The sequence below is a fragment of the Daphnia carinata genome, chromosome 4, assembly GCF_022539665.2.
Source record: "Daphnia carinata strain CSIRO-1 chromosome 4, CSIRO_AGI_Dcar_HiC_V3, whole genome shotgun sequence".
Lineage (NCBI taxonomy): Eukaryota > Metazoa > Arthropoda > Branchiopoda > Diplostraca > Daphniidae > Daphnia > Daphnia carinata.
This window is the reverse complement of record NC_081334.1, coordinates 4,198,199-4,222,599: the sequence shown is the minus strand read 5'-3', so window position 1 is coordinate 4,222,599 and position 24,401 is coordinate 4,198,199. Positions and strand designations below refer to the sequence as shown.

Here is a 24,401-nt window from a genome sequence, read left to right as displayed (position 1 = left end):
CTTCGGAAGACTACGAGTTCGTTTGGTTGTGTGTACGCGTGCGTTAACGTAGTTAATGTTGACACTGAAACGAAAAATTCATGAAGAACTGACTAAGCTAATATTAAACTTCTGAAAACTTACGCTGTGTTTTTGCTGGTTAGCATAGAGAATATCATCCGCCACATCTTACACACAAGAAATTTCCAACTACCTGCCAACGAAGATACCTGCGAATTCAAATCATGTCAGTCGATTATCAGTGGTGTCTACAATAGTAAAAGAAGATGCAAAATTTGATAAAGCCACGAAAATTAGAAATTAAATTTTAACACCAGAGCACTGAAAGCAGCATGGATGTCCTCATGTCTTTGGAACGTTATACCTCTTGAGGTTGAAACGCTGATCATATTGCAACCAGACGTAAATTACCATTGATAATGACCTAATTCAAAAGTGGCTAACATGATTAACCATCCTACAAATAGCAGTTGAAAAGTTTCAAGAGTAAATTGGATCTTGTGCTAAAGGCATTGCTAGGAGTGTTACCACAATCTGAGTTTGAAGTCATGCTTTAGATGAACAAAGTTTAGGGGGAAAAAAGTATCCCTAGGTCTGTAAAACATAAGTTACCTTGTCTCTCAAAGAGAAACACACCAACCAAAGTGTCGTAACGCCCAAAACCGAGCCTCGGGTATCCAGCAGATTCAGCCGAGGCGATAGGGGTCGTGCCAGTTGGTCAATTTGTAACCGCCTAAGTTGTAGGTTCACACCAAGTGAAGGAGATTTTCATTTGTCAGTTGCTGCTCCAGCCTCTGTGCAAACAACTACTTTCGTTTGAGACAAAAGTTGGTAACCCCTTTCTTGTTTCTAATATGAAACTTCTCCAGATGCAAATGTGGCATTAAAATTTGCCCATCAATGTAATTGGATTACTCCCATGAATCAAGCAAGTCCAACAATACATTAGACACTGGGGATATAAACGAAGAAGGCCCTGTAACTCTCTCACTTGGTACGAAGAGCAACTATGGTCAATAAACTAAAATGACTGTGCAATGCCTTATTACCTATGCTTGAAAGTTGTCCTTCAAGCGTTCACGCTAGTACCTTTAGCTTGCCATGCTTTAAATCCTCGCAGAGTAGAGCTTGAAATGGAAAGGTTAAAAATTCATTGTTGGACAAAAAGAAGTGCACAACTGCCGCCATATTCTTTAAACTACGTAAGTAACGTACAGTACTTACTATGCCGTTGTTAATACTTAAGCTGCTTGCGGTTGAACATAAAATTCAATAACTTGGCATATAGCCAAGCACCAAAGACTTCTCTGGCAAAAATTCTAAGAAACCATTCGATACCATAAGGCTGTTTTTGCTACGTAATGCAATTTTTTCGCTTGAAAGTTCTCTTGGCCAACTGCCAACCACGTGCTGAATATCACGAATGGTCAAAAGAAGAAAGAAAAAAATAATCCTGGCTAAGTTTGTACTTTTCTCCACTAGATGTCAGCGCTGCATCAGGATTGTGGGCGGGAATCGGGTGATCTAGAAGCCGACAACGTGGCAAGCAAGTTCGAACGGCTAAAGAATGTGTCGTACAAGTTTGAGCTGAGGCAACCAATATGGCGGTTCCCACGAAACACATTTTGAAGAAATCTGTCTCATACCTTTTAACATTGCTGCTCCTTTTTTTTCTTGAATATGGAGCATGGAGATCTACGTTTGTATCAACATCTTTCTGGGACAGCCGCCTTCATCCATTTTGAAGTCAACTAACTGTTCGTGAAGGACACAGCCCTAAAAGGTAGGCAAAGTTAACACACCACGAACATTAAGACCCATTATTTTTGTGTACTGATAGTGTCATAGAGAAAGTTAGTGAAGATCCCCACAGTGAAAACTTGTAGATTTATTGCGTTCTTGTCTCATACGAACACAGTTCGATCACAAACTTCAGTTTCTAACACGAGTTACCGTCTAATGGACGATTCCACGAGGTTTTGCCAAGTTGTACGCCTTGCTAAACAGTTTGTCGCGTCTCCACGTATCGATGTTGAACGTTTACGAGAACTTTGTACTTAAAGTCGTGTACTTTTTGAAAAAAGAATTGCGTAGTCTAGAGTTTCTTTTGTGGTTCAATTTCATGCTGTGAAATTCGAATCGGTAGGATGAGTCTGATGGAAAGGGGAAGGGTCTGAAAGAAAAATCCAGGCAACGTTTTTCTGCGTATGGACTAATCTTGTACGAAACTTTTGGTTCGAGGAAAACATTTGCAGTGTAAAAAAAAATAGGGCTAACAATGAGGGCGTCTAGTTCACGTGAGTCTGTGAAAAGATCATGTGACTAGCAAGAAAAAGTTTTTCTTCTTTTTTCTTTTGTTTTCGGTGGATTGTTGATGTGTGTTTAGGGAAGAGAAAATGCTGGCACAATCGATTTTTATCTTGTTGTCTCGGTAAAAGCTTACATGACATGGCAGAGTTATATTTACAAGGTGTTGTTCAACACGATTATCTTCCATGGGCTAAATCTGAACTGGTTGAATTTCCACTTTTCTTTTTACTATAGTTAGAAAGTCATTTGCCCCAAATAGGAGAACATTAAAATTTGGATTGAACTGGTTCATGTTTTTTAATGATTGTGTAATATCCATTAAAGTTTCATTTGTTTTTATCACAAATTGAAGGTTAGTCAGATCAGTTGGAACAAAAAAAAAAAACTAGCAACTTTGAACTACATTTATCAATTTCAATCCATTTTCACTGCGTCCACAAAAAAAAAAAAGCATTCAATGCCTGCATAAATAATTGTTCTGCACAGGGATACATCCTACACGTTTTTTTTTTTTTTTTTTTCAACATTGAAGGTTAGTTTTCGTTTCTCCCAAGCTCGTTTTGCGATTTGGCATCCAATTCCGATGGCATGCTTTTTGCCATGACGTAGCCCGTCATCGAGTACCATATCCGCTCTAGTAATCCGGCCGAACGTTGCATTCGCCTTCGTTTGGGTTGACTACCACTCGATTCCGCGTCCGAATCCGTTTCGGACTCCGTTCCGGCCTCGTACCCGTCCGCACTGGCTTCGAATTCTGCGTCGGACTCGACGTCGTCACTTAACTTTTCCACGGCTGATTGTTCTCCAGTTGATTGAGTTTCCACTCTTTCCAGTTGCTTTGATTGTCCGTCTTTCGCAGGAGGGGGAACAACGTAACAATTTTCTGCCGAATCAACGATGGTTATTAACGTTGTCCATTCAACCATTTCAAATGTGGCCGTCCTTTTCTTTTTCTTTCTTTAATTTAAAACTCGAATCGAATTGTTACGTTGACGTCGTCGGGAATGGGTCTAAACAACAGTCGTGAAGTGGCTTTGCTTTTATATTGGGCCGATTCAGGAAATTGTGCGCACTCGTCAAACGTCGTTAAACGTTTGGCAATGAACATTGATTTCGAAATGCCCTTGCGTGATGATTGAACAACTTCTTTTTTTTCCCCACTCCCCGACTAACTGAAACTAGAACTGACATTTGGCACTTCCTGAAAGTGAGGACAAAAATCGCGTGATGTTTCCGTAATGATTTAGATCATTAAATTTGCGCCCTTGAAAAACTCTTGTTTTTTTTGGGCAGTTACTGCGTGATCAGCAGTCACCTATAGTATTTCACGATTCTAATTCCGTTTCGTTCGAGTGTACATTCTTAATTTGATCCCAGTAAAAATTAAAAAAACAAAAAACAACAACCTTGTCGTTTCGTTCAGGAAAAGTTGTACGACACGTTTAAATTCACAGAAAGATCCTTTCGCATTGGTCACTGAAAACAAGTTTTATTTTTTTGTTATTTGAATTTTTTAAAAAGAAATGATAACAGTACAACATGTTTGACAGCTTATCGCTACTAAACTCACAAACTTGTTTGAGGAATTGAAGAATTGAATTTAACATGCGATGGGCTATTCAACCCGTTTCTTTCTCTAAGTTGATCCATTATGGTATTTAAAAAAAAAAAAACATGTCAGATTGCTACTTAATATAGTATGTGGGTGAAAAAGAAACTTGTCGTACAATTCTGACCGACTGATCGAAATTTCTGCGTTGAAAATTGTAGAAGTTAAGCATGTCCTCCTTTTCTAAATAACACGACGCTATCTTTAAAAGGGCACAGTCTTTGCTGAACTACCTTCGCTTATCTTTGCCTTCGTTTGCTTCTCCTCCTTATCGCATCGATTTTATCCAAGTAATTTTTAATATTTGTCGTTTAAATATTTCAGCAGAAAAAGACAAATTTTATTCATTACTTTTCGCGTTAGATTTAACATTTGAATGCGATGAAGACGCAAATAGGTCGTTGCTGGTGTGTCTTTTTCGTTTTGATGGCGGGAGTGGCTTGTGTCCCGTTCAATCAGCTGCGTGACGATGACGTAATGTACACTAGCGCCGACGGCCAAGTGAAATATTGGCTCAACTGCGATTTTCACGGAAACGATATGGACAATGAGGCGTCCACCTTAGGGCAATGCGGAAGCGTGTGCGTGGCCAATGCGGATTGCATCCATTTTACGTGGAACAAAGGCGTCTGTTACATGAAGAACACCAAAGACATTGATTTTCGAACTCGACTCGATGGCGCTGTCTGCGGATTTGTCAAGTGCCGTTACTTCAATTGCTAATGCACGCCTTGCGCAAATTGATTTGTTAATTATTTCTTGAATGTCGGGGGTTTAATAAAAACATGATTTGATTTGTTGATTTTCAAGGCATTTTGACGTGCGGCCGACACCCTCACTTCCTTTGCCCCATTTCACTTTTGAATTTGGCGCCCTGACAAACGGAGACATCTGCTGGTCAGTTTAGCAACCAAGCGTTAGATTACAGAGCCCAACGTCTCGTTAGGTATGCAAAATCTATAGTTGGGAGAGACGTACTACAAACACAGCGAAAACGTTAATCGCATGGCTGGATATCAACATTGCACATGAGTGAATGCCGTCATCTAGCGTGACGCGTATTGGCGCACTCGCCGTCTTGCCGTATGCTAATGTTCAGCAATGCAAATTCCTTGCCGACGCATCTTTAGAACGATCAATGACGTCTGTTGTACGCGAGCTCCATATAACTAACGAAATATTCACTCGAAATTCCGCGCGTCGCAGCATTTTTCTGCCATTGATTTTTTCGTGTCGTTGTTGTTGTTGTTGTTGTTGTTGTCGCGCTTATCCGCAAAGCGAATGCGATAAATGCAGAAACGATTTGTGTCGCCATGTAATCGCGTAGTTCAACTAACTTTGTTTTGATTTTCGGGCTGTCCCTTCTTATTACGTGAAGACGATTGGACATGACGCTGGACATGAAAAGAAGTCGCTTATCCAGTTTCTGTTTTTGTTGTCCAATCTAGACGAAAGCCAAAAAGAAAAGAAAGAGAGATGCAGAGTTGATGTGCGAGCTGCTCCAGCAATTACTCGACGATAAATCCAATCTTTATATCTATAAAATAGACCTCAAAGTTATATATTTTTTTTTTTCTCTTTTCAAGATTTATTATATATATTTTTTTTTCTTCTTGTCCAGCTGTGCGGCTCTTTTTTTTTTTTTACGGTAAAAAGAAAAGAAAAATATTGTCAAAGAAATAGTGTCGTCCTTTCCGCATGACCTCCTTCTCGTCCCCCTTATCTCTCTCTCTCTCTGTCTGATTCGTGCCAGGAGATACTGCGGTCACGTGATTGATCCTCCTTCGTGTCCCGGTGCTGACCGTTCCCCCCCTCTTTCTTCTCGTGTCGTAAAAACTTTTGTTTACTCGCCTACGGTTTTGTGCGTGTGTGTGTGTGTACATCTTTTTTTGTTGTTTTTCTTTTTATCGCCCTCTTCCGGTCGCAGGAGGGATAGGGGGTGTGTCTTTTGTCTGCGCTATATATTGGATAAGATCTTTTTTTTTTTTTTTTTTTTTTAATTCGATAAGGAGAGCAATGCATTATCCCCGTTGGTACATTGTGTAAGAATCATTTAGCTGAAAACTTTGTGGGGTATAACGGAGATGATTGCGTTCGAATTTGGCGCGCATTTTTGAATGATGGATCGAATCACGTCCGTACCAGCGCTCATGTTTTCCAGACTGCGGCTTTTGAGATATGATGCGGCTCTTATTAGAACTAATCGAAAGAAATGTAGTACATCAACCATATCAGATTTGCAAAAATAATGACAATTTTTTGTTATTTATTTAGTTTTTTTTTTTTTTTTTTGCTTCTCCTATCTTGTTTCTTTTGTTTGTTTTTGCTTTTCTTTTTGGGGGAAATGGGTTGGCCAAGTCAGCGAAATCCTCAATGCCTTGTTTTCTTTCTTGTCTGTATTGTAGATCTGTTTCTCATTTCGACTCGCTCTCGTACATCAGACGCCATAAGCCTTACTGCGCACACGGACAAAAGAAGCAAATCTTTTCTTCCTTTCGCCAATTGTCATGGGCCTTGTGATGTAGCGAATGAGTACCCCCCCCCCCCCAAAAAAAAAAGCGGAGGGGGGGGAGGGGACAGTCGAGTCCGTCAGATTGGATTTCAATATGAAAAGCAAAAATATGCTAATCTAACCGCGATTACGACAACCAACCGACAAAAGCAAAGAAATCAATTTCGTTATTGTTAAACATGTTGAAGAAAGTCTGCGGTGCCCTTCACATCGCATCGAAAGTGGGGTTTTTTTTTAAAACAAACTGAATTCGCATTCAATTTGAATACATTTTGCTTCAGGCCTTATAGCCGATCGTTATACACGCAAAAAGGGTGGGGGGGGGGGGTGCGATGTTGAGGGACTTGTTCGGTAACCCGCTACTCTTACACACATCATTATCTACACAGTATAACAGCCCAGCTCCAAGCCTTTTATTTCCGTAGTAGATAATCATTTCGTTCCCCCCCCCCTTTTTTTTTTTGATTTTATTTTAAATATAGACATTCGCTTTTCTTTACGTGCGCTGCGCATCGAATATTCAGCTAACACAAAACCAATTTTTGCTGCAACTGTGTCATTCAATTTCAGCTCGTTCACATTTTACCTAGTTATCCTATTCCGCCCCTTTAATTTAAGAAGAAGAAGAAGAAAAAAAAAGATCTTTTTATTTTCTCTCGTCTTGCTCATTTGCATCTTCTCAACTGAACATTTTCCAAAAGAAAAGATGTTGAACTCGTTCCTGGCAAATAGTCGGACTAACACCCAAACATCTTTCAACCTCTTTCAAACTCTGCGTGAAAGCGAAAAAAAAAAAAAAAAAAAAAAATGTTTCACTCGCCTAAATTTTTACCTTTTTGAATTGAATGCGGCAGTGGATGGCGCAACTCCAGTGAAAATGAAATCGTTTTCATTCCGGGGAGACGTTCCGCGCGGGGCCCCCGTTGTATTTGTGCGCTGAAGAGTTATTGGATAATCATCTCTTCTTTATGTATCTGAACCCCCCGCCTCTCTTTTTTCTTTTTTTTTTTTTTTACGCACGCAACATAACATATGGATTTAGGATTGTTATAGAGCACCTTAGGCTCCATTAATCTGCGTAGGCTGTGCCGAAGTGTGTGGGGCCTTGATTCAAAAAAAAAAAAAAAAGATGTTCCTTTTCAACTCCCGATATCATTCGGGATTCGTAATTTTTTTTTTTTTTTTTTTTTTTTTTTTGAAATGGCTTGACTGCCTCGATATTCGATTCCTGTCCATCAAAACGTTCTGATCCATTTTCTTTCTTTTTGAAATAACCCTGGCCTTTGCATTATTCATATTATTTTTTTTTTCATGAAAATTGATCGGTATATAAAGGAGGGATTCCTTGCCCCCCCCCTTTATATTTCTCTTACCGTTGGTGACACGGGCGTGACATTACGCAAGTTATAACACGGCCTTGCATTATTTTCCGTACGCACAAATAGACTGTAAGAATGCTGCAAGTCCAGTGTATCGATCGTCTTTCTTTACGTGTTTTTGTTTTTTTCTAAGATGCCTAAAAGTCTTTGCGGCGCTATATTTCAAGTGCCTCTAGCACACAGTACACTCTTGTTTGTTTTTTTTTTTTTTTTTTTTTCATGCCTATTACCTGGATCAATACGTTTAATTAGATCCTGGTGGTTCCCTCCTTTTTTTTTTTTTTTTCTTTTCTAGGATGGCGTTCCATGGTGGGAGTAAGCAAGAAAAAAAAATGGACAATGATTTCAAGTTGGTCGCGGATGTTTCGCGTCTATGCGATCCCTCAATCTACGAGGAATGCGGGTAATATCATTTGAACTAACAACGGTGACTAAATCAAAAAAAGATTGAATAACTAAAAATAATAATGCTGCTGGATTCTTTTCAGTCCTTCATCCGCATGTCTCTATCGGGAACGGGAAAGAATAATAATAATAAAAAAAAAGGATACGGTGCGCACATGGATCGTTCAGTAGTCGGCGGGATTGCGTCGGAGGAGGACGTGCACATCAACGACAGTGTGTCACTGTGTGTGTGTGTGTGATTTTCGATTTCTTTCTTGGCGAATGAACATCAATCTATTCAGGTAAAAGACCTTGCATTACTTGAAATTGAAACAGCTGATTGGTTATGTGTGTGTGTGTGTGTGTGTGGTTGCATCTGCTCTCACGAAAGGATATTTACCAAGTTTCCCGGTCGGACGAAGTTTCAATTAAGATTCATAAATAGTCAAAAACCAAAAGTAGCAGCTGATAGAATTGATTATGTTAGCCCCGCTGGCTGCGTGTGTCCCCTTTTTTCTTTCCATCTTTGGTGGGTGGGTGGGTTATCATTTATTAAATAACCCCAAATTATTTATTTATTTTATTTTCAGCTTGGCAGCGTTGCATGTTTTATTATTTTCTTTTTTTTTATTATTATTTTCTTTTTTTAAGCCTAGAACTTTTCTTTTGAAGAAGGACGTCCATTTAAAACTTTTATTATTCTTAACAATCACACGTGTCACAGAAATCAAAATTTATTTCTTTTAGGATAAAAACAAAAAATAGGGGAAAAAAAAAAAAATGAATGGCTGTAAATAGAAATGGAGCCCAATGGCATTTCGATCTAAATAAGTGTACAATATTAAAGGAGCAAAGTATGTAATAAAAAGCGGGGACTGTGCTGGACGCAGTCGCTGATTGGATCAAATGGGAACTTGTATATACGTCTGTTGGTAGGCGCAGGCCTCCAAAAGAATGGGAATGGACTCTTTGGCTGCTTGCCCACCACGTACTCGTTGATTGATTGATTGATTGACAGCTTACAAGCTTTAAGATCCTTTTCTTTTCTTTTTTTTTTTTTCTTTCGACTATTAGAAAACGTAACTAAAACAAAATTCTTACGCGAGTTTTATTTCGATTATCGAGACGAGTGTGTGTACCGTAGGCAAACACACACACACACACACAAGTCGGACGTTCATTTCGGTACGATTATGAAAGAAGGAAATAGACCAGAAGGCTCTTTTATAGACTTTGGGATTAAGCCTTTTGCTTGCCCTTCCGCCAATGCATAAAACTCAATTCCGACTTTATGACGAAATGGCCCGTCCTTTTTTTTTTTTTTTTTTTTTTTTTTTTTTTTTTCTCTTTTCTGCCATTCTTGTATCAATTTGTTTTTTGTTTTTTGCTTTTTTTTTTTTTTTCGTTCACTGGCCTGTCGTAGACGTGAGAGAGTGTGTTCCGGTCGTCAGGAGGCGTTGGAGCGTCAGGATATTACTTCCGCTTTTTTTTCTTTTTTTTTTTTTCCTTGTTCTTTTTTTTTTTTTTTTTTTCTTTGGAACGCGGGGTTGTTTTGCAAAGGGATAGCCAAACTGTGTGTTCACAATAATCCAGGCGGGGCAGCATAACTTTCTCGTCCGTCTTCTCACCCTTCCTTGCCCATCCGTTTAATCAATCAATCAACTATCCAATCAACGCAGATCCCTTTTCTCGGGGCTTTCCACCGCCACACACACACACACACACACACACACACACATAAAAAAATAAGACGAAATTGTTTCCATGCGCGTACTGTTTCTATTGATTTGCTGATGCAATTATCACGTCTGTTACACTTAATTATCTTGTTTTTTGTTTTTTTTTTTTCTTTCTCAGAAAGGACGTTACACCATTGAATTCGCATTCTAAAAAAGCGAGCCCTCCGGCATGTTATCCGCCGTCATCTTGGCCATTGCTGGTAAGTTGATTACTAAATAATAAAAAAAAAAAAAAGAATACTCTTCAACAAAAGAACTATGTCCAAGGACCTCCTTTCTTTTCTTTTTTTCCCTTCTTGCTGACATACTAATGAGATAAGAACTAAAGATTGCCAAAGAAAAAAAAAAAAAAAATTCTAATAAAAAAAAAAAAAAAAAAAAGGGGGACGCTCATCACCCAAGTGAAACACAAAAAAAAAAGAAGGGCAGGGATGGCGGTTGTCATCTCCGGTTTATTTTTTTGTTTATTTTCTATTATTATTCCGTTCAATAGTTGCTAACATATTGCTTTGAGGCCCCTTTTGATCTTTTCTTCAGTCCCTGGTACAGATGGGGCGTCGCAGATTGCATATCCGGTGAAGCGTTCGCCACCGCCCGCATTATTATTCAATCAGATCGTCGCACAACGCAATTTTTTTTTTGTCTTCTATCTTCTCCCGTCCGCCCGTTGTTGTGGGAAGCTGCGTCTTTTTTGTTTGTTTTTTTCGTTTGTTTACTGCGCGACAGCTGTTGGCATTTCACCTCCCGCGCAAAAAACCCTTGCCCCGAATCGATTTTGAACTTTGAAAAAAAAAAAAAGAGAGTCAAAACACACGAAAAAAATAGACCTTGATTCTTTGATGCGAGAAGTTAAAAAAAGAAATCAAAGGTTCGAATCATTATTTGAAAGCTGGTGGGCGCCACACCTACGCTGTGTGTGGAACTTAAAAGCAGCCGTGGTTCAATGTTTGATTAAGGTTTTGTTTTTGTTTTCTTTTTGGCACTCGTCTTTTCGTGATTCATTAAAATGGCCGAAGTGAAAGCTGCACGTAACGGACTATGGAAGAAGAAGAAGAAGAAGAAAAAAGGGCAGTTTGAAGGGGCTGACACGGTTATGCGTGTCAATTCTATCGGCTTAACCGATCGCGACGTGTCTGATTGGACGGTTGCGAGCAGCACGTCTCTCTCGATGATATCCGTTTGAACGCGGGATCAAGTGTCTACATTGGGGGTCGTATCAAGTTTGCGAGTCGAGCACGACAGACTTTTCTTTTTCTTTTTTTTTTTTTTTTTTTGCAGTCGTCAATTGAATTTGAGTTGGGGAATTGAATCATCTTAACAATACGCCGAAAAATGCGACTTGACATTCTTCGCAAGGTGACGTCCAAGTGTCAAATGATTTCAGCCAACGTTCCGATTCTCTCTTTTTTTTTTTTTTTTTCTTCTTTTGGATCCAAGTCGCAAAACGATTCCAACGAGAAGGGGTCCTCGTCAATGCACAGTTCAGTGGTCAGATCACTATAGAAAGTAGCGTCGTGGCCATCGGAAATCTCAAAGATTTTCTTTATAAAAGAAGGAAAGGGGTGGGGGGAGGAGGAGGAGGAAAGCGGGATGGCCCTATTTTGTGCGCGGACTTTTCTCTCTCTTTTTTTTTTTTATCGGCTTGAAAAGAGGCTGGCAGGCGAAAAAAGGCAATATTGACAGGATCCAATCATTTCGGCTGGATCGATTCGTCTCTCTCTTCCACCATTTTTTTTTTTTTTTTTTTTTTCCCAGTCAATCGCCGGCATCCAAACCGCTTTTCTTCTTCTTTTCATCCCCCCCCTCATAGAAATTTGTTTGAAATGACATTTTCCCTATCCTGGAAATAGTTTTGGGACGCGATCCTGCGCAGCATATCATTGGCCACGACGTCGATCTTTATTATTATTATTTATTTATTTATTTATTTATTTTTTTTTTTTTAATGTTTACCTCGTCTTTAATGGACTAGTTTTTTTTTTTTTTTTTTTTTTTGTTTTTTAGTTTTGTTTTCCAAGGCAAAACCGGATGCTGGGCGGAAATAGAAAAAAAAAAAAATGCAGCAGTTTCACTTTGAAAAGTTTGCAGCAGAGACGTCAGTTTGTGTTAATGAGCTGCAGGCCGCCCTGCGGCTGTTTTCGCCGTCTATGCGACTTTACGCGCAGCACTTAACAAATGAACGTTATAGCGCCGCAGTGGCTGCGACCAACATCCGCCCGACGTACACATTTTTCTTGCTCGTATTGAATTATTGTCAGTCTCTAATCAAGACGATCGATATTTTCTATTGACAAACACAGTTGGTTTTTATTTTTTTATTATTGACGTACGCGTAACGCATTGAAAGTTTCACGTCGTCTCCAGCTTTTAATGCAATTACGTCGAGATGCAATCACGAAACGTAGGCGGTGAACCGAGCGTCCCTTTTTTTTTTATTATTATTATTATTTGTTGTTGTTGTTGTTGTTGTTGGAATTCGAGTTGATTGTTGACTTTATTGATTTTTGTAAACCCCTCCCCTGCGTACACTCACGCCGGGCGTGATGTATGTGACGTAGCGCTGCTGTTTAGCGGCTCGTGCGGATGGCAAAGGTCGGGTAACATCGGCATTGCTGGAATTCGCATCGTCGAGTTCGGCAACTCGTCGTCGGTGAGCGTCGATTGCGACTGGACGGCGGAGGACGTGACGAGCAGACGACGCGCACCGCCGCTACAGCAGCAGCCGACAGCGGCGGCGGCCAATAATCGGCCTATCCATCAGGAGCTGGCCAATGGAGGCGGACTAGTTGCTGATAATGGTGACAGCTCCTCCGCGACAGACGGCCTATCGTTAACTTGGCTCGACGCCAATCGACAGCCCGTCGTCTCCATTCCCGGCATCAGGTAATACAATATACTCCTCTTGCCCGTCTCTTCTCTCTTCTCTTTTTTTTTTTTTTTTATTTCATTTGGATTTTATTATACCCGTCTCGTTCTGCTGGATATACCAACAGAGTGTCTGGTGTCTTTTTCCCTTGTTTGATCATCACAAAAGACGGGCCCGGAGAGAGAGAGAGAGAGAGAGAGGAGACGTGAATAAGAAAAAGGGAAATTCGATCATCGTTCGATGATGTTGTAGACACACACTTTGATCGATTTTGTGTTTTTTTTTTTTTTCTTATTTTCTTCTTGCACGTTTTACTTTTAAAATGTCCCCTCCCGCGTATGTGTGCGTAGGAGATAAGGACAAAAAAAAAAAAAATGTGCCCATCTTTTTTTATAGACGATTGTCTTTTGTTCACGATCTTTTTTTTTTGTGGGGGGGGGGGTTCTGTTTTCAGGCACGTTCTGAGTAATGGGACTTTACAATTTCCGGCTTACCGCGACGATGCATACCGATCAGGTAAATACAGAACGGCCCTCCGTTTTTCTTATTTTTTCTGTGGCATGTGTAAAACAGTTGACATTTCGCCAGTATCTTTTTAGTTAACTCTTCTTAGTTTTATGTAGATTTGGTTTTTCGGTTATTTATGTATGCATTTTTTATGCCCCCGCAGATGTTCATTCAGCCGAGTACAGGTGCCTTGCCAGCACGGCCACCGGAGCTCTTCTCAGTCCGCCCGTCATAATCCGCTCAGGTATAATTACATTTGAAACCCGACATCAACATTTCAATTTGCATTTACATTGTAAATCATGAGTCTGATCTCCAATTCTATTTCTTTTTTTTTCTTTTTTTTTTTTCACGCACGGACTAGTGGTAATTGGGACGTTGCAGGTGTACGCTAGCGATGCTTACACGCTGCCGGGCAACACGGCCGTCTTGCCGTGCCTAGTGATGGTGCCAGTGGAACAGGCCTGGGCTGTCCAAGTGACGCATTGGTCGGTGAGCTCCAGCCCCAACAACCAGCACCTGGTCGATTCCCACGCCGTACCCCAACGTGAGTGAAAGCGAAAAAGGGGCGAACGAACCTTTGCTTCTCTTCGTTCCAGTAACGAATCTCCTTGATCTCATCCAGGAATCAAACTTTTATTTTATTTTTATTTTTTTTTTATTTTTTTCGGCTATTTTTACCTAGAAAATTTAATTGAAGTAAAAAAAAAAAAAAAAAATTCCCACTTGGAGAGAAAGAAGAAAAAAGGGGGGTGGGGCAGGGTTGCATGCATTTTTGAATATGTGATGCCGTTGCCATGACAACTTGAGATTTAAAATTTTGTTTCTTTCTTTGGTTTCTCGTTGCTGCGTGAAAATAATGGCGACGGTTTGGACTTTGATTGTGGCGTGCGTGGACGAGAGTGCAGCCGGTGCCAAGTACGCGCTGATTGGCGGCCATCTGCACGTGGCTGACGTGTCGCTGGAAGACACGCAGCTGTCTTACCGCTGCTTTGCCCGTCATCGTCTCAATGGCCAGCACAGGCAGACTTATTCCAGTCCGCCAGCTAAAATCGTCTTTACTCAACACCCGTCGTCGTCGTCGTCGACGTCGGCTCATCAACAATTGCCGATGGCTCCTCAAATCGTCCCCTTTGTGCCCGGCCTCCAACATCCGTCGACGTCGCTCACCATCAAGCACGTCCGGCTCGCGCACGATGACATCTACATGACGTGCACCGTCTCTGCTTATCCGCCCGCTAAAATCAGGTAGTTCAATCGAGTCACGCCCTATTTCTTTTTCTTCCTTCCTATGTATTTTAAATCATCCCATCTATTAGTCCTTACAGAAAAGGGTTTAAAAATATTTAAAAAAAAAAAAAGGGCGCACAGCATTGGGATGAAGAATAGAATTCTTTGTTGGCGTCTCCTTTTTTTTTTTTATATATTTTGTGCGATCAAAGAGATAAGAGGAGAGGTGCTAGCGTGTGCCCTTTTTGATTAGTCGAGCTCGAGAAGAGAGCGTGGCTAACAGTGGGGCCCAAATGGAATCAGCGAAAAGGATAGACTTGTATGTATCGATCTGTTTTAGTTACATATCCAAACATGACTGAGCAAGAAAGGGAAGAGCAGGGGGAAAAAAAAAAAATCTAAAGAAGAGGGGGGGGGGGTCATTCGTGTTACGAGTCGTTGACGCGCTCCATTCAATTGATTTTGATCGTACACAAGTCATTTTTTTTTTTTTTTTTTTTCTTTATTCGCTTACATATATATATAAATAGAATGGAAAACATGTCCGCCCTTTCCAGTATATCCATTGCAAGAGTCCGGCCGGAGGTGACGGACCGGAAACGATTCTAAAGGGAGAAAGCGGGGGGGGGGGGGGTGAAGGGACTCATACATAATGATGGCAGAGACACCAACGGGCCAACAATTTTTTATTTTCTTGTATTTCTTTTATTTATTTATTTAGAGAACATCAATATCCATTCGAATTTCTCGTTCCGTCGACTTCCGGATTTCTCTCTTTTTCTTCCGTAACAATAAAAACGTTATTCTTCTGTATGCAAGAACAACTTGGGTGTTAACAAAAACGAGACGTGCGTCCTTCTCCTTTTAGCAAAAGGAGGGGGTTAGAGAGAACTCTATCTGAAACTTAACTTTTCTTTTTTTTTTTTTTTTTTTTGAAGGATAAGTTTGAAGGGATAAAAAAAAAACGAATCTTATTATTGTTGTACGTAACACGTTCCGCGCTATAAACAAGTAAAGGAGCAACAGCTTTTTTTTTTTTGTTGCAAAAGGGAATTCAAAGAGATCCTCCCCAAATTAGGATGTGCCCCTTCTTCCGGTCTTGTTTTGTTTTTTTTTTTTTTTTTCCCTTTTGTTCTTCTTTTCGGGCAGCTGGCAAACACGGAAGAGTTTTCTTTTTGTTAGTCGATAACCGCAATTGACTCAAACGTGCGAAATCATTTTCTTTTTTCTCATTTCTCCTACCAGTCGGGGCGAACGGGGCGTGAAAAACAAAACAAAACAAAAGAGTGCGAAGGCGCGCGTCACACGTCGCTATGGCAACGTCATCTTCCTGTCTTTTTGAGAACATGGGGAGGGGGGGGGAGATTCTTACTCGCATCCGTCTACCGACATATCCATTTCACAAACACACACACACAGAGAAAGAAAAAAAAAGAAAATAAAATAAGAGAGACTTTAGTTCGATACGCCATGTCAAACGCAGTTGTGGTGGTGGCGGCTTTTGATAACGTTCGTGTGCAAATGACGCGCATCGATTGAAAACGGGCACAAAAGCGGATACCGTTGCGGGGAAAAAAAAAAACGATCATCGCTCGTTGTCATGGTGATGAACGCCAGCCTATTTTTTTTTTGTTTTGTTTTGTTACTTATTCTTGGCTCCCCTTTCATCTGAAATTGTTACGCCAGATATTATTGCGTGTGTGTGTGTGTGTGTGTGTATAAACACACACACAAAAGACGCGACGGCAGATGGAGATTAGAAAATCTTGTGATGTTGTGCGACCCCATTCCGTATGGTCGTTTGCACAAAAAGGATATCGGCGGAGGGATTCTATTTCCTTTTTTTTTTTTTTTTTTTTTTTTTTTGCTGGCCTCTTGGACACAGATAAACTGGACGAAGAAAAAGAAAAATGGAGAAATTGAATAAAGGACGAATGTTGTCGAGAGACGGGGATTACGGGCCGTCCCGGGGAAGGGGGGAAGGCCAGGAAAAATGTCGTGATTGGAATCCGCCATCAGTCCTCTTTAAGTTGTATCTCATCAATGGGCTTTTCCATTGCCCCACGCAAAACAGCTTTATTTCCTTTCTATTTTCCATTTTGCCTCCGCTCAAAGTCTACCAATTGTGTTCCCTCCCCCCACCCCTCAATTGGTCTTCATCGCGACAACGTTCTTTCTGTCAACTCCGTATCATTTCGGCCGGGGAATTATTCACGAGCGACAGTTTAATGCCACGCAGCCTTTGATGAAAAAAAAATGTTGTTCAACTCAGCTCAGAGAAAGAGAAGCAGATCGATAGAAAACTTGTACCCCTCATTTTCTTATTCTGTATATATCATAATAATAATAAGGCCAGCTCTTTCTCTCTCTCTGTTCAATTCCGGCTGCGAGTTGCATGCGGTCCAGCATCCACTTCAATTCGGACGTTGCCAGTAGTAGAAAAGAAAAAAAAAATGAATTCTTTTCTTATGCCCGCACTCAATAGGAGCAAATTTACTCCCGGCTTTTTTTTTTGTGTGTGTTGGCCGGAAGGATCTTTCCTTGTGTGTGTGTGTGTGTGTGTGTGTGTGTGTGTGTGTGTAACACGGAATTTCAATTGAAAAAAAAAAAAAAAATGGTTTCACTTTTGTGTGTTTAGGTGGTTTAAAGTGAACGCGGCCAATGGAGCGGCCGTGGCTTTGGTGACGGACGGAAGGCGGATATCGACGGGAGGCGACTGGTTCCGCATCGGACAGCCGAACGGCGACGATGCCGGACGTTACCGATGCCAGGCCACCAATAGCCAGGGCCAAATGGAGGTGGAATTCCGGCTGGACGTCCACGCTCCGTTGCGCGCTCGTCTCGAACCTCAACGTCAAGTAAGTTGAGTGAAACGCGTGTCCGTTTCTCGCTTAAAGTCTCGTCATTATTCAGACATGTCTTAACGTTTACGCGTCCCAACTCATTTTGCTTTGATCGTTGCGGATGTGCGGACACTTGCGATTGGTCACGTCTCCATCCCCACCTTTCGCCCAATGATCCGTCGGCGTCCGCTCACCCACTCTCCAATTTCTCACTTCCCTTTTGCTTATTTTTTTTATTTTTTCTTCTTTCTTCTCCTCCTCCTCCTTGAGAATGAAAAGCTCTTGCTCGTTTAATTGCGAGACACACCAACAGCTGGAATCGATCCAGCAACGTCCTCACGGTGTTTTTTCAAGAAAAATAACAAACTACTGCGCATCTTTCTTTCTCATTTCACCCCCCCCCCCCTCTCTCTGGGTAGAAGTTGCTTCTCCCAATTAATTGAAGGACAACAACAGACTTCGGCTTCCGCTATTGCCGGGCCGAGTATCTCTATTGCCTTTTTATTATTCTGAAGTGGACCACGCCCCTCTGCTGGACTGAGACGGTCCTCGTCCAACATTGTTGAATCAAATGTAAATTTGTTTGATGATATTCATTTTATTTCTCCCCTCTCTCTCTCTCTCTCTCTCGCTTGTGAAGGTGGTGGGTGTGAATCAGCCGGCCGAGCTGACGTGCAACGTGTCCGGCTTGTTATCTCCGCAATTGATGACACCGTCCATCCGGTGGACGCGGAACGGGATCGACATCGCCGTCGAGGCTGGACGCTTTTACATGCCTCAATTGAATGTCTTGCGCATTAATCGCGCAGCCGTCACGGATTCCGGAATGTATCAGTGCTTTGTCCGCGTCGATACCAACGGCCAGTTCCAGCAGCAGTCGGTCGTGTCTCACGCGTTGGCCGGAAGCTACCAGCACGTGCAGGCCAGCGCCGAGCTAATTGTCCGCGATTCGGCCCCGTCCAGACTGGCGGATGTCTTTAACGAACAAATGGTCTATCCCGGCCGGCCAGCCTTTCTCCATTGTTCCGTCTCGAGCCACGGCAGCCCTAGTCCGCCATCTATCGCCTGGACTGTCGATTCTTTGACTATTCCATACACATCCGGCCGGTCAGGATCTTTTGTCATTTTTTTTTTTTTTTTTTTTTTTTTTTTTTTATTTTGTTTTCTTTCAAATATATTGTGATTGATTTTATTTTGGGTGTTGACGTTGATTCCCCAGTGTGTCGACGTCGTCGCATTTGCTGGATAATAGCGGCATCATCCGCAGTTATTTGAATATCAGTTCCTCCGAGGTGGAAGATGGCGGATTGTATTGTTGTTCCGTTATTCATCCGGCCATGGGAGCTGGACAGCTGGATTATTTGGATGCCTTTCAATTGAACGGGCAGGAACAACATTGCGCCCGGTTGAACGTTTACGGCATCCCTGTCATCAGGTGGGCAGGAAACAAGACAGCCGTGGCCGGACAGGATTATAATCTCGACTGTCCTTTTGCCGGTTATCCAGTGCAGTCCGTCACGTGGCTAAGAGGAGGTCAAGTAAGTCGAGTTGATCGTTTATTATTGAAGTTCTAACTAAGCAATAAGGCTTAACAATTCTAAACTGAACTCGCCAGTTAATCAAGGAGACGGACAGCAAGTACAAGATGTTTGCCAATGGAACGTTGAAGATTGCTGTCATGGAACCAGCAGTCGATGGCGGCGAATACACGTGCGCAGTCAAAGGATCTGGATCTTCCATAGCTAAAAAAGCACTTTACGTTGAAATTATTCGTAAGAGGAAATTATTATTAGTTCCGGGCCGTTTGAATAATTAATTGCGGCTTGTAATTCTCTAGGACCTCCCGTTATCGAACCGTTTGGTTTTCCAGCGCAAGTGCAAGATGGCGGTCGTACACAGGTGACGTGTTCCATCTCGTCTGGCGATCTCCCTATCAAAGTCAGCTGGACAAGAGACGGCCGGCCCATCGCTGCCAATTTGAATGTTGAAATGCAGACGGGCGAGTTCCACAGTTTGCTCATCTTCAAGAAACTTCGGGGCGAACACAGCGGCGTCTACACCTGCACGGCCCGCAATTTAGCCGCAACGGCCACTCACAGCGCCACTCTACTCGTCCAAGGTCCGTCTTTTTATTTATTTTATTTATTTATTTATTTTTTTTTTTTTTAAATCAGAAATTTCGCTAACTGACTTTATTTTGTTCCAGTACCACCTAAATGGATTGTGGAACCACAAAACGCGGCTTTGCTGGAAAATTACCCGGCCAGCATTCCGTGCCAGGTGCATGGAATGCCTCCGCCCAGCGTCCGCTGGTTCCGTGTGGAAGGTCAGTTCTGGAACATTACCTTTCGCACGTTTTTCAATTTCATTAGCATTTCAAAAATCTTATCCAAGGTGAAAGCAACATCGCTGTCCATTCGTCCAGCAAGGTCAGCCTGTTGCCAGACGGATCACTCCGTTTCTCCAGGATGAGCAAAAGCGACGAAGGGGTGTTCCAGTGCAGAGCTGGCAACAACATCGGAAGTGCGTTGTCTAAAACTATTCGAATCAGCGTCAACGGTACGCGTTAGATTCTGAATCTTTTTTTTTTTTTTTTTTTTTTTTTTTTTTAAATTCCGTAGTGTAGTTCAATCATTTTTGTTCCATCCTCATCCAGCGGCTGCGAAGGTCAGGATTCACACCAGTGGCGCCATTTTCCCTACCGGATCTGAAGCTTTGCTCCGTTGCGAAGGCTCGGGCGATCCGCCGATGACCATCTACTGGAAGCGATTCGATCAGCTGATTGAACCCCAACAACAGCTGGAACGTTTCCAATTGTCCAGTTCGACGTTAGACGGACGTGAATTCCTCGATTTGAATATCAGCCGGATCGAAGCAGACGACGGTGGTATCTACGTTTGTCAGGCGGCTAATCTTTACGGAAGCGATGCGTCTGATATTCGCCTCATTGTCCAAGGTATTTAACTCAACATCCTGGAACAAATGAAAATTGTATATTTTATTGTTTGATTTTAAAACAAAAAAAAAACAAAAAAAACAAAAAAAAAAGAACTTCCAAAAGCTCCTGGACAACTTCAGTTGACCTCCATCCAGAGTCGATCCGCTGAATTGCAATGGATGGACGACGATGAACTCGATCCGTTGCTGGAATATCGCGTCCAGCTGACTAGACCGGGAACTACGGGCTGGACATTCAATCAAACTATCGAAGCAAGAGGACGAAGCCTCGTCACACTGCCTCACCTTCATCCATTTACCGTCTATGAGGTGCAAGTCAGTGCAATCAATTCTGCTGGAATAGGCCCACCGTCTGCTCCCCTCCAGTTTCAAACTCACGAAGAAGTTCCTGCCGGACCGGTACGACACGTCCAGGCAGAAGCGAAATCTTCCCGTTCGGCCCTCGTCTCGTGGCTGGTGAGAATTCATTTTTTTTTCTTCTGATCTTTTCTAATCGTCTTAATTTGAATTTGTTCCAGCCTCCCAACGAAGAGACTTGGAACGGCCGTTTGGTGACGTTCACCGTCACTTGTCTGGAGACGAGCGGAAACGGCCAAATGATCCAGCGCAGTGTTCCTTATGTATCGCCGGATTCTAAACCTGTGCGGCGCATCCAGGTGACGATGGAAAATCTTGTTCCAGCCACGGTTTACGCCGTCACTGTTCGAGCTTTGAATCGGATGGGGGCCGGCCCGGAATCCGATCCTCCCGTCGCCCTAACTACGCCCGAAGCGGCACCTACTTCACCTCCAATCAACTTGCATTGCGTCACGTTGTCGGCTGATGCCATCCAGCTGACGTGGACTCATCCGATCGCGGCTCATCATAACGGACACTTGCAGGGCTTCCGCATCTTTTACAAAATCTTGTCCAGCAACAGTGTCGTCGGCAATCATCATAGATTCGTTCTAGCCGATGAGCTGTCGTCTTTTGTCCGTCCGGAATCGAAAAGGGTCGGACCTAACGTCCTCGATTCCGTTCTGTATGGATTGCAAGCGTATCACAATTACAGCATTCAGATATCTGCAATCAATCGAGCTGGGAATGGTCCTCTGAGTGTTCCAGTCGTCTGCCAAACGGACGAATCTGGTGAGATAAATATTCACTTTGTTTTCTGCTGGAACATTTTAAATAATTTTCGTGTTTTTTTGTTTTGTTTTTTGTTTTTTCTTCTCTCTCTAAGTTCCTGGTGCCGTACAAGAAGTTAAAGCTTCTAGCGCGTCGAGCTCGTCCATCGTGGTGACTTGGCGACGGCCAGCACCACCTGTTGGTCGGATAATGCATTACGTGATTCAGTTGAAAGATACAGTCACGCAGGAAACGGTCGGTCAAACAATTTACATCAAATTTTAAGAAATTCACGATTTCGATTGGTTAACACACAGAAACGGTTTATGCAACACGAGACGGACAACGTGCTGGAACATCAAGTCAATCAGCTGGTAGAAAATCGGTTGTACGAAGTCAGTATTACAGTCAAAGGACGAGCTGGAGAGAGTCGTCCGTCTCGAACTGTTACCGTAGCGCCCATGGCCAAAAGTAAAACGCAAAAAATTATCCATTAAAAATGCTGGAACAACATTTTCTCCCATTGAAATGCAGGTGGCGCAAAGATATTGGAATTTTCCAGGACGATTTGGATTGATGAACAGCAGCGATCAGACAACGTTATCCTTTCTTGCCCAGCAACTGGAACGAATCCAGTGGAGAAGAGCTGGACATTCGCTGGCCAACCTCTCGGTAGCAACCCTCACTTGAACTACCGTTGGGATAAAGACGGCTCGCTCCAGCTGTTGGAAGTGGACAGGCACATGGAAGGCGATTACGCTTGCACGGCCCGCAATCAACACGGACGCGATGCCGTCGTCTTCACGATCCACTTGCTCCGCCCTCCGGAGATTCCGCAATTGTCTGTCACACCGACGTCCACCTCGTCTATCCGTCTGTGGTGGAACAAACCGTCCAGCAGCGGCAGCAAGTTGAGCACTCTCTTAGCTGTGTTGGAGTACGTTGTGTCCTATCGGCCGGCTCGTGCCGGATCGGCTGTCCAGGAGAAGTCGGTGGATGGAAGTGAAGACGGTACAATTCTAGACGGCCTGCTGTGCGGCACTCAATACGAACTGCAAGTGCAGGCTAGGAATCAAATCGGCCTAGGGCAGAAAAGTCCTTTGTTGAGAGCCATGACTCGCGGATCGGGACCAGCCAGTTGGCCGGAATCGTCCAGTTTGTTTGGTTTCTCTGCCGCAAGTCCAGCGACGCTCTTTATTCATTTGGATCACTGGCCGACAGGTGGATGTCGAATCAGTTCGTTTCAAATTGAAAAGAGAGGACCCGTTCAATCGGGTCAAGTGGATCATTCGTCCGCAAACTGGAACACTTTGGCTTCCAATCTCAATCCGGACGAGCAGCCCATGCTCAAAGTGAGCGACTTTATCGACGACGAAACATATCACGTGAGATTAACTGCCACGAGCGATTCCGGAATCCACTCCGTCTCGTACAACGTCCGTCGTACCTCTGGAAGAAAAGGTTTTAAATCATTTAATTTAATTTTCAAATCATTCAATGATACCGAGCGTCTTTTTTAAAATCGTAGTGGAACACAATGGATCAGCTTTCGAAGTTGTGCCAATGACGTCACCCGTCGGACAATCGATCAGTTACGAATCTCTGATTGTCATCGCATCCATGTCGATATCAGGGATTATGTTACTCTTCTCGTTGGCCGCCATCACTTACGTCATCCACAAGAGGAAAGAGTACCAAGCCAACGCGGCGTCTGCGGTTGCAGCTGCCGGTCTATCCGCCAAGAGCGAATACTCGCTGAGAACTGTCGCTGAGCAGCTGGACAATCAAGCGATGGATGACAATCCGAACCAGCTGTTCCATCAACACGGCCGTTCGTTGCCTAGGTCGAACGGCATGAACGGTAGCAGTTATTCTCTTCGCAAACAAATTGATTTCGGTATTTGCTTCATTTCCAATTTCATTTCCGCTCTCATTAAAGATAATTTTTGTTTTCAAATTAGATGATGAAGATGATGATGACGGTGATATCACACCGTACGCCACGTTCACGTTGAAGCCTATCAATGGGATGGACACGTGCCGTTCGCTCATGTCCGCACCGTCCGCTGCGTCGAATGGACTTGCGGATGACAGTCATTCGCCCAATAGCATTGAAGCGGATGTCAATGGAGTTTTGTATGGCCATCATCCGACATTGCCTTGCATGTCGTTGATGCAACAACCTCCGCCTCATCCAGCCCACGTCTACCGTCACCTCAATCGATCACCTGTGCCACCCTATCGGCCGTCTTGCGAACCTTCCACCTTATCCACTGCCGACTCGCTCTACGGTGAATCCACCTATACATCGACGATTCCCAACAAGAAGAATTCATCAATTCAACATATCCATCATCCGCCCGTCTTGTCTGGCAGGAACAGTGTCGGCAGGGCAGTGCGGAAACAACAGCGGATGAGTTCGAATCATTCGACGCACGTTGCAAGACGACCAGATGGATCGTGGAGTTACAATCCGTGATAAGCATTTACGTGGAAAAAAAAATCATTTTTCACCCACACACACGTTGAGAGATGCAGCATCCGAATTGGAACAATCTTTTATGGATAGACAGAGACAGAAGCTTCCAGCGGGGCGCATCGTTGTGAATTATTGAATATACTGATTTTTCTCTTCCCCTTCCATTCACAGCAATTCTATACTTCCTTGTTGTTGTTACAGCTCCTGTTTTCCGCTTTTTGTTTTTGAGGAGGATTTTTTTTTTCTTCAATCCGGTGGAAAAGGTGGTGGTGGGAAGGGATTTCAGTCTTTTGATTCTCGTATTTCTTGTTTTATTTCCCTAAACCAATTCCCCCTTCCCCCCCTTTTTTCAATTCCGGATTGGGATTTATATAGCGACAGACATACACACGCATACGGTTCTATGATCTCCTGTGTTATTGTTTCGGTTTTTTTTTGTTTGTTTTTTTTGTCGATATTTTCTCATTTTATGGCAATT

General features: G+C 42.7%; 2 protein-coding genes across 2 annotated transcripts in view; one reads left to right on the top strand and one right to left on the bottom strand.

The window, feature by feature from the left end:
• LOC130694550 (thioredoxin-2-like) overlaps positions 1-21,717 on the bottom strand; it is an 87,149-nt gene extending 65,432 nt beyond the window's left edge. Inside the window, exon 1 of the mRNA XM_059494871.1 lies at positions 21,708-21,717. The gene's annotated coding sequence lies outside the window, so the exon portion shown is untranslated. The remainder of the gene's footprint in view (positions 1-21,707) is intronic.
• On the top strand, positions 1,642-24,330 carry LOC130694527 (cell adhesion molecule Dscam2-like). Its single transcript, XM_057517600.2, has 24 exons — positions 1,642-1,783; positions 8,106-8,213; positions 8,299-8,496; positions 10,052-10,133; positions 12,492-12,816; positions 13,254-13,315; positions 13,470-13,550; positions 13,671-13,853; positions 14,215-14,554; positions 17,175-17,394; positions 18,020-18,486; positions 18,599-18,917; positions 18,995-19,151; positions 19,217-19,498; positions 19,586-19,705; positions 19,774-19,938; positions 20,036-20,335; positions 20,429-20,793; positions 20,856-21,465; positions 21,560-21,699; positions 21,762-21,915; positions 21,979-22,905; positions 22,973-23,341; positions 23,406-24,330. Exons 4-24 carry the CDS (start codon positions 10,103-10,105, stop codon positions 23,921-23,923), a joined length of 6,135 nt encoding a protein of 2,044 aa, XP_057373583.1. The 5' UTR covers positions 1,642-1,783; positions 8,106-8,213; positions 8,299-8,496; positions 10,052-10,102; the 3' UTR covers positions 23,924-24,330.
• The last annotated feature ends 71 nt before the right edge of the window (positions 24,331-24,401 follow it).

Coding starts and splice junctions, on each gene's coding strand:
- LOC130694527 (XM_057517600.2), top strand. CDS start 10,103: ATGTTATCCGCCGTCATCTTGGCCATTGCTG. Junction 13,854..14,214: donor TTCCCACGCCGTACCCCAAC/GTGAGTGAAAGC, acceptor ACGAGAGTGCAG/CCGGTGCCAAGTACGCGCTG. Junction 21,916..21,978: donor CGTAGCGCCCATGGCCAAAA/GTAAAACGCAAA, acceptor ATTGAAATGCAG/GTGGCGCAAAGATATTGGAA.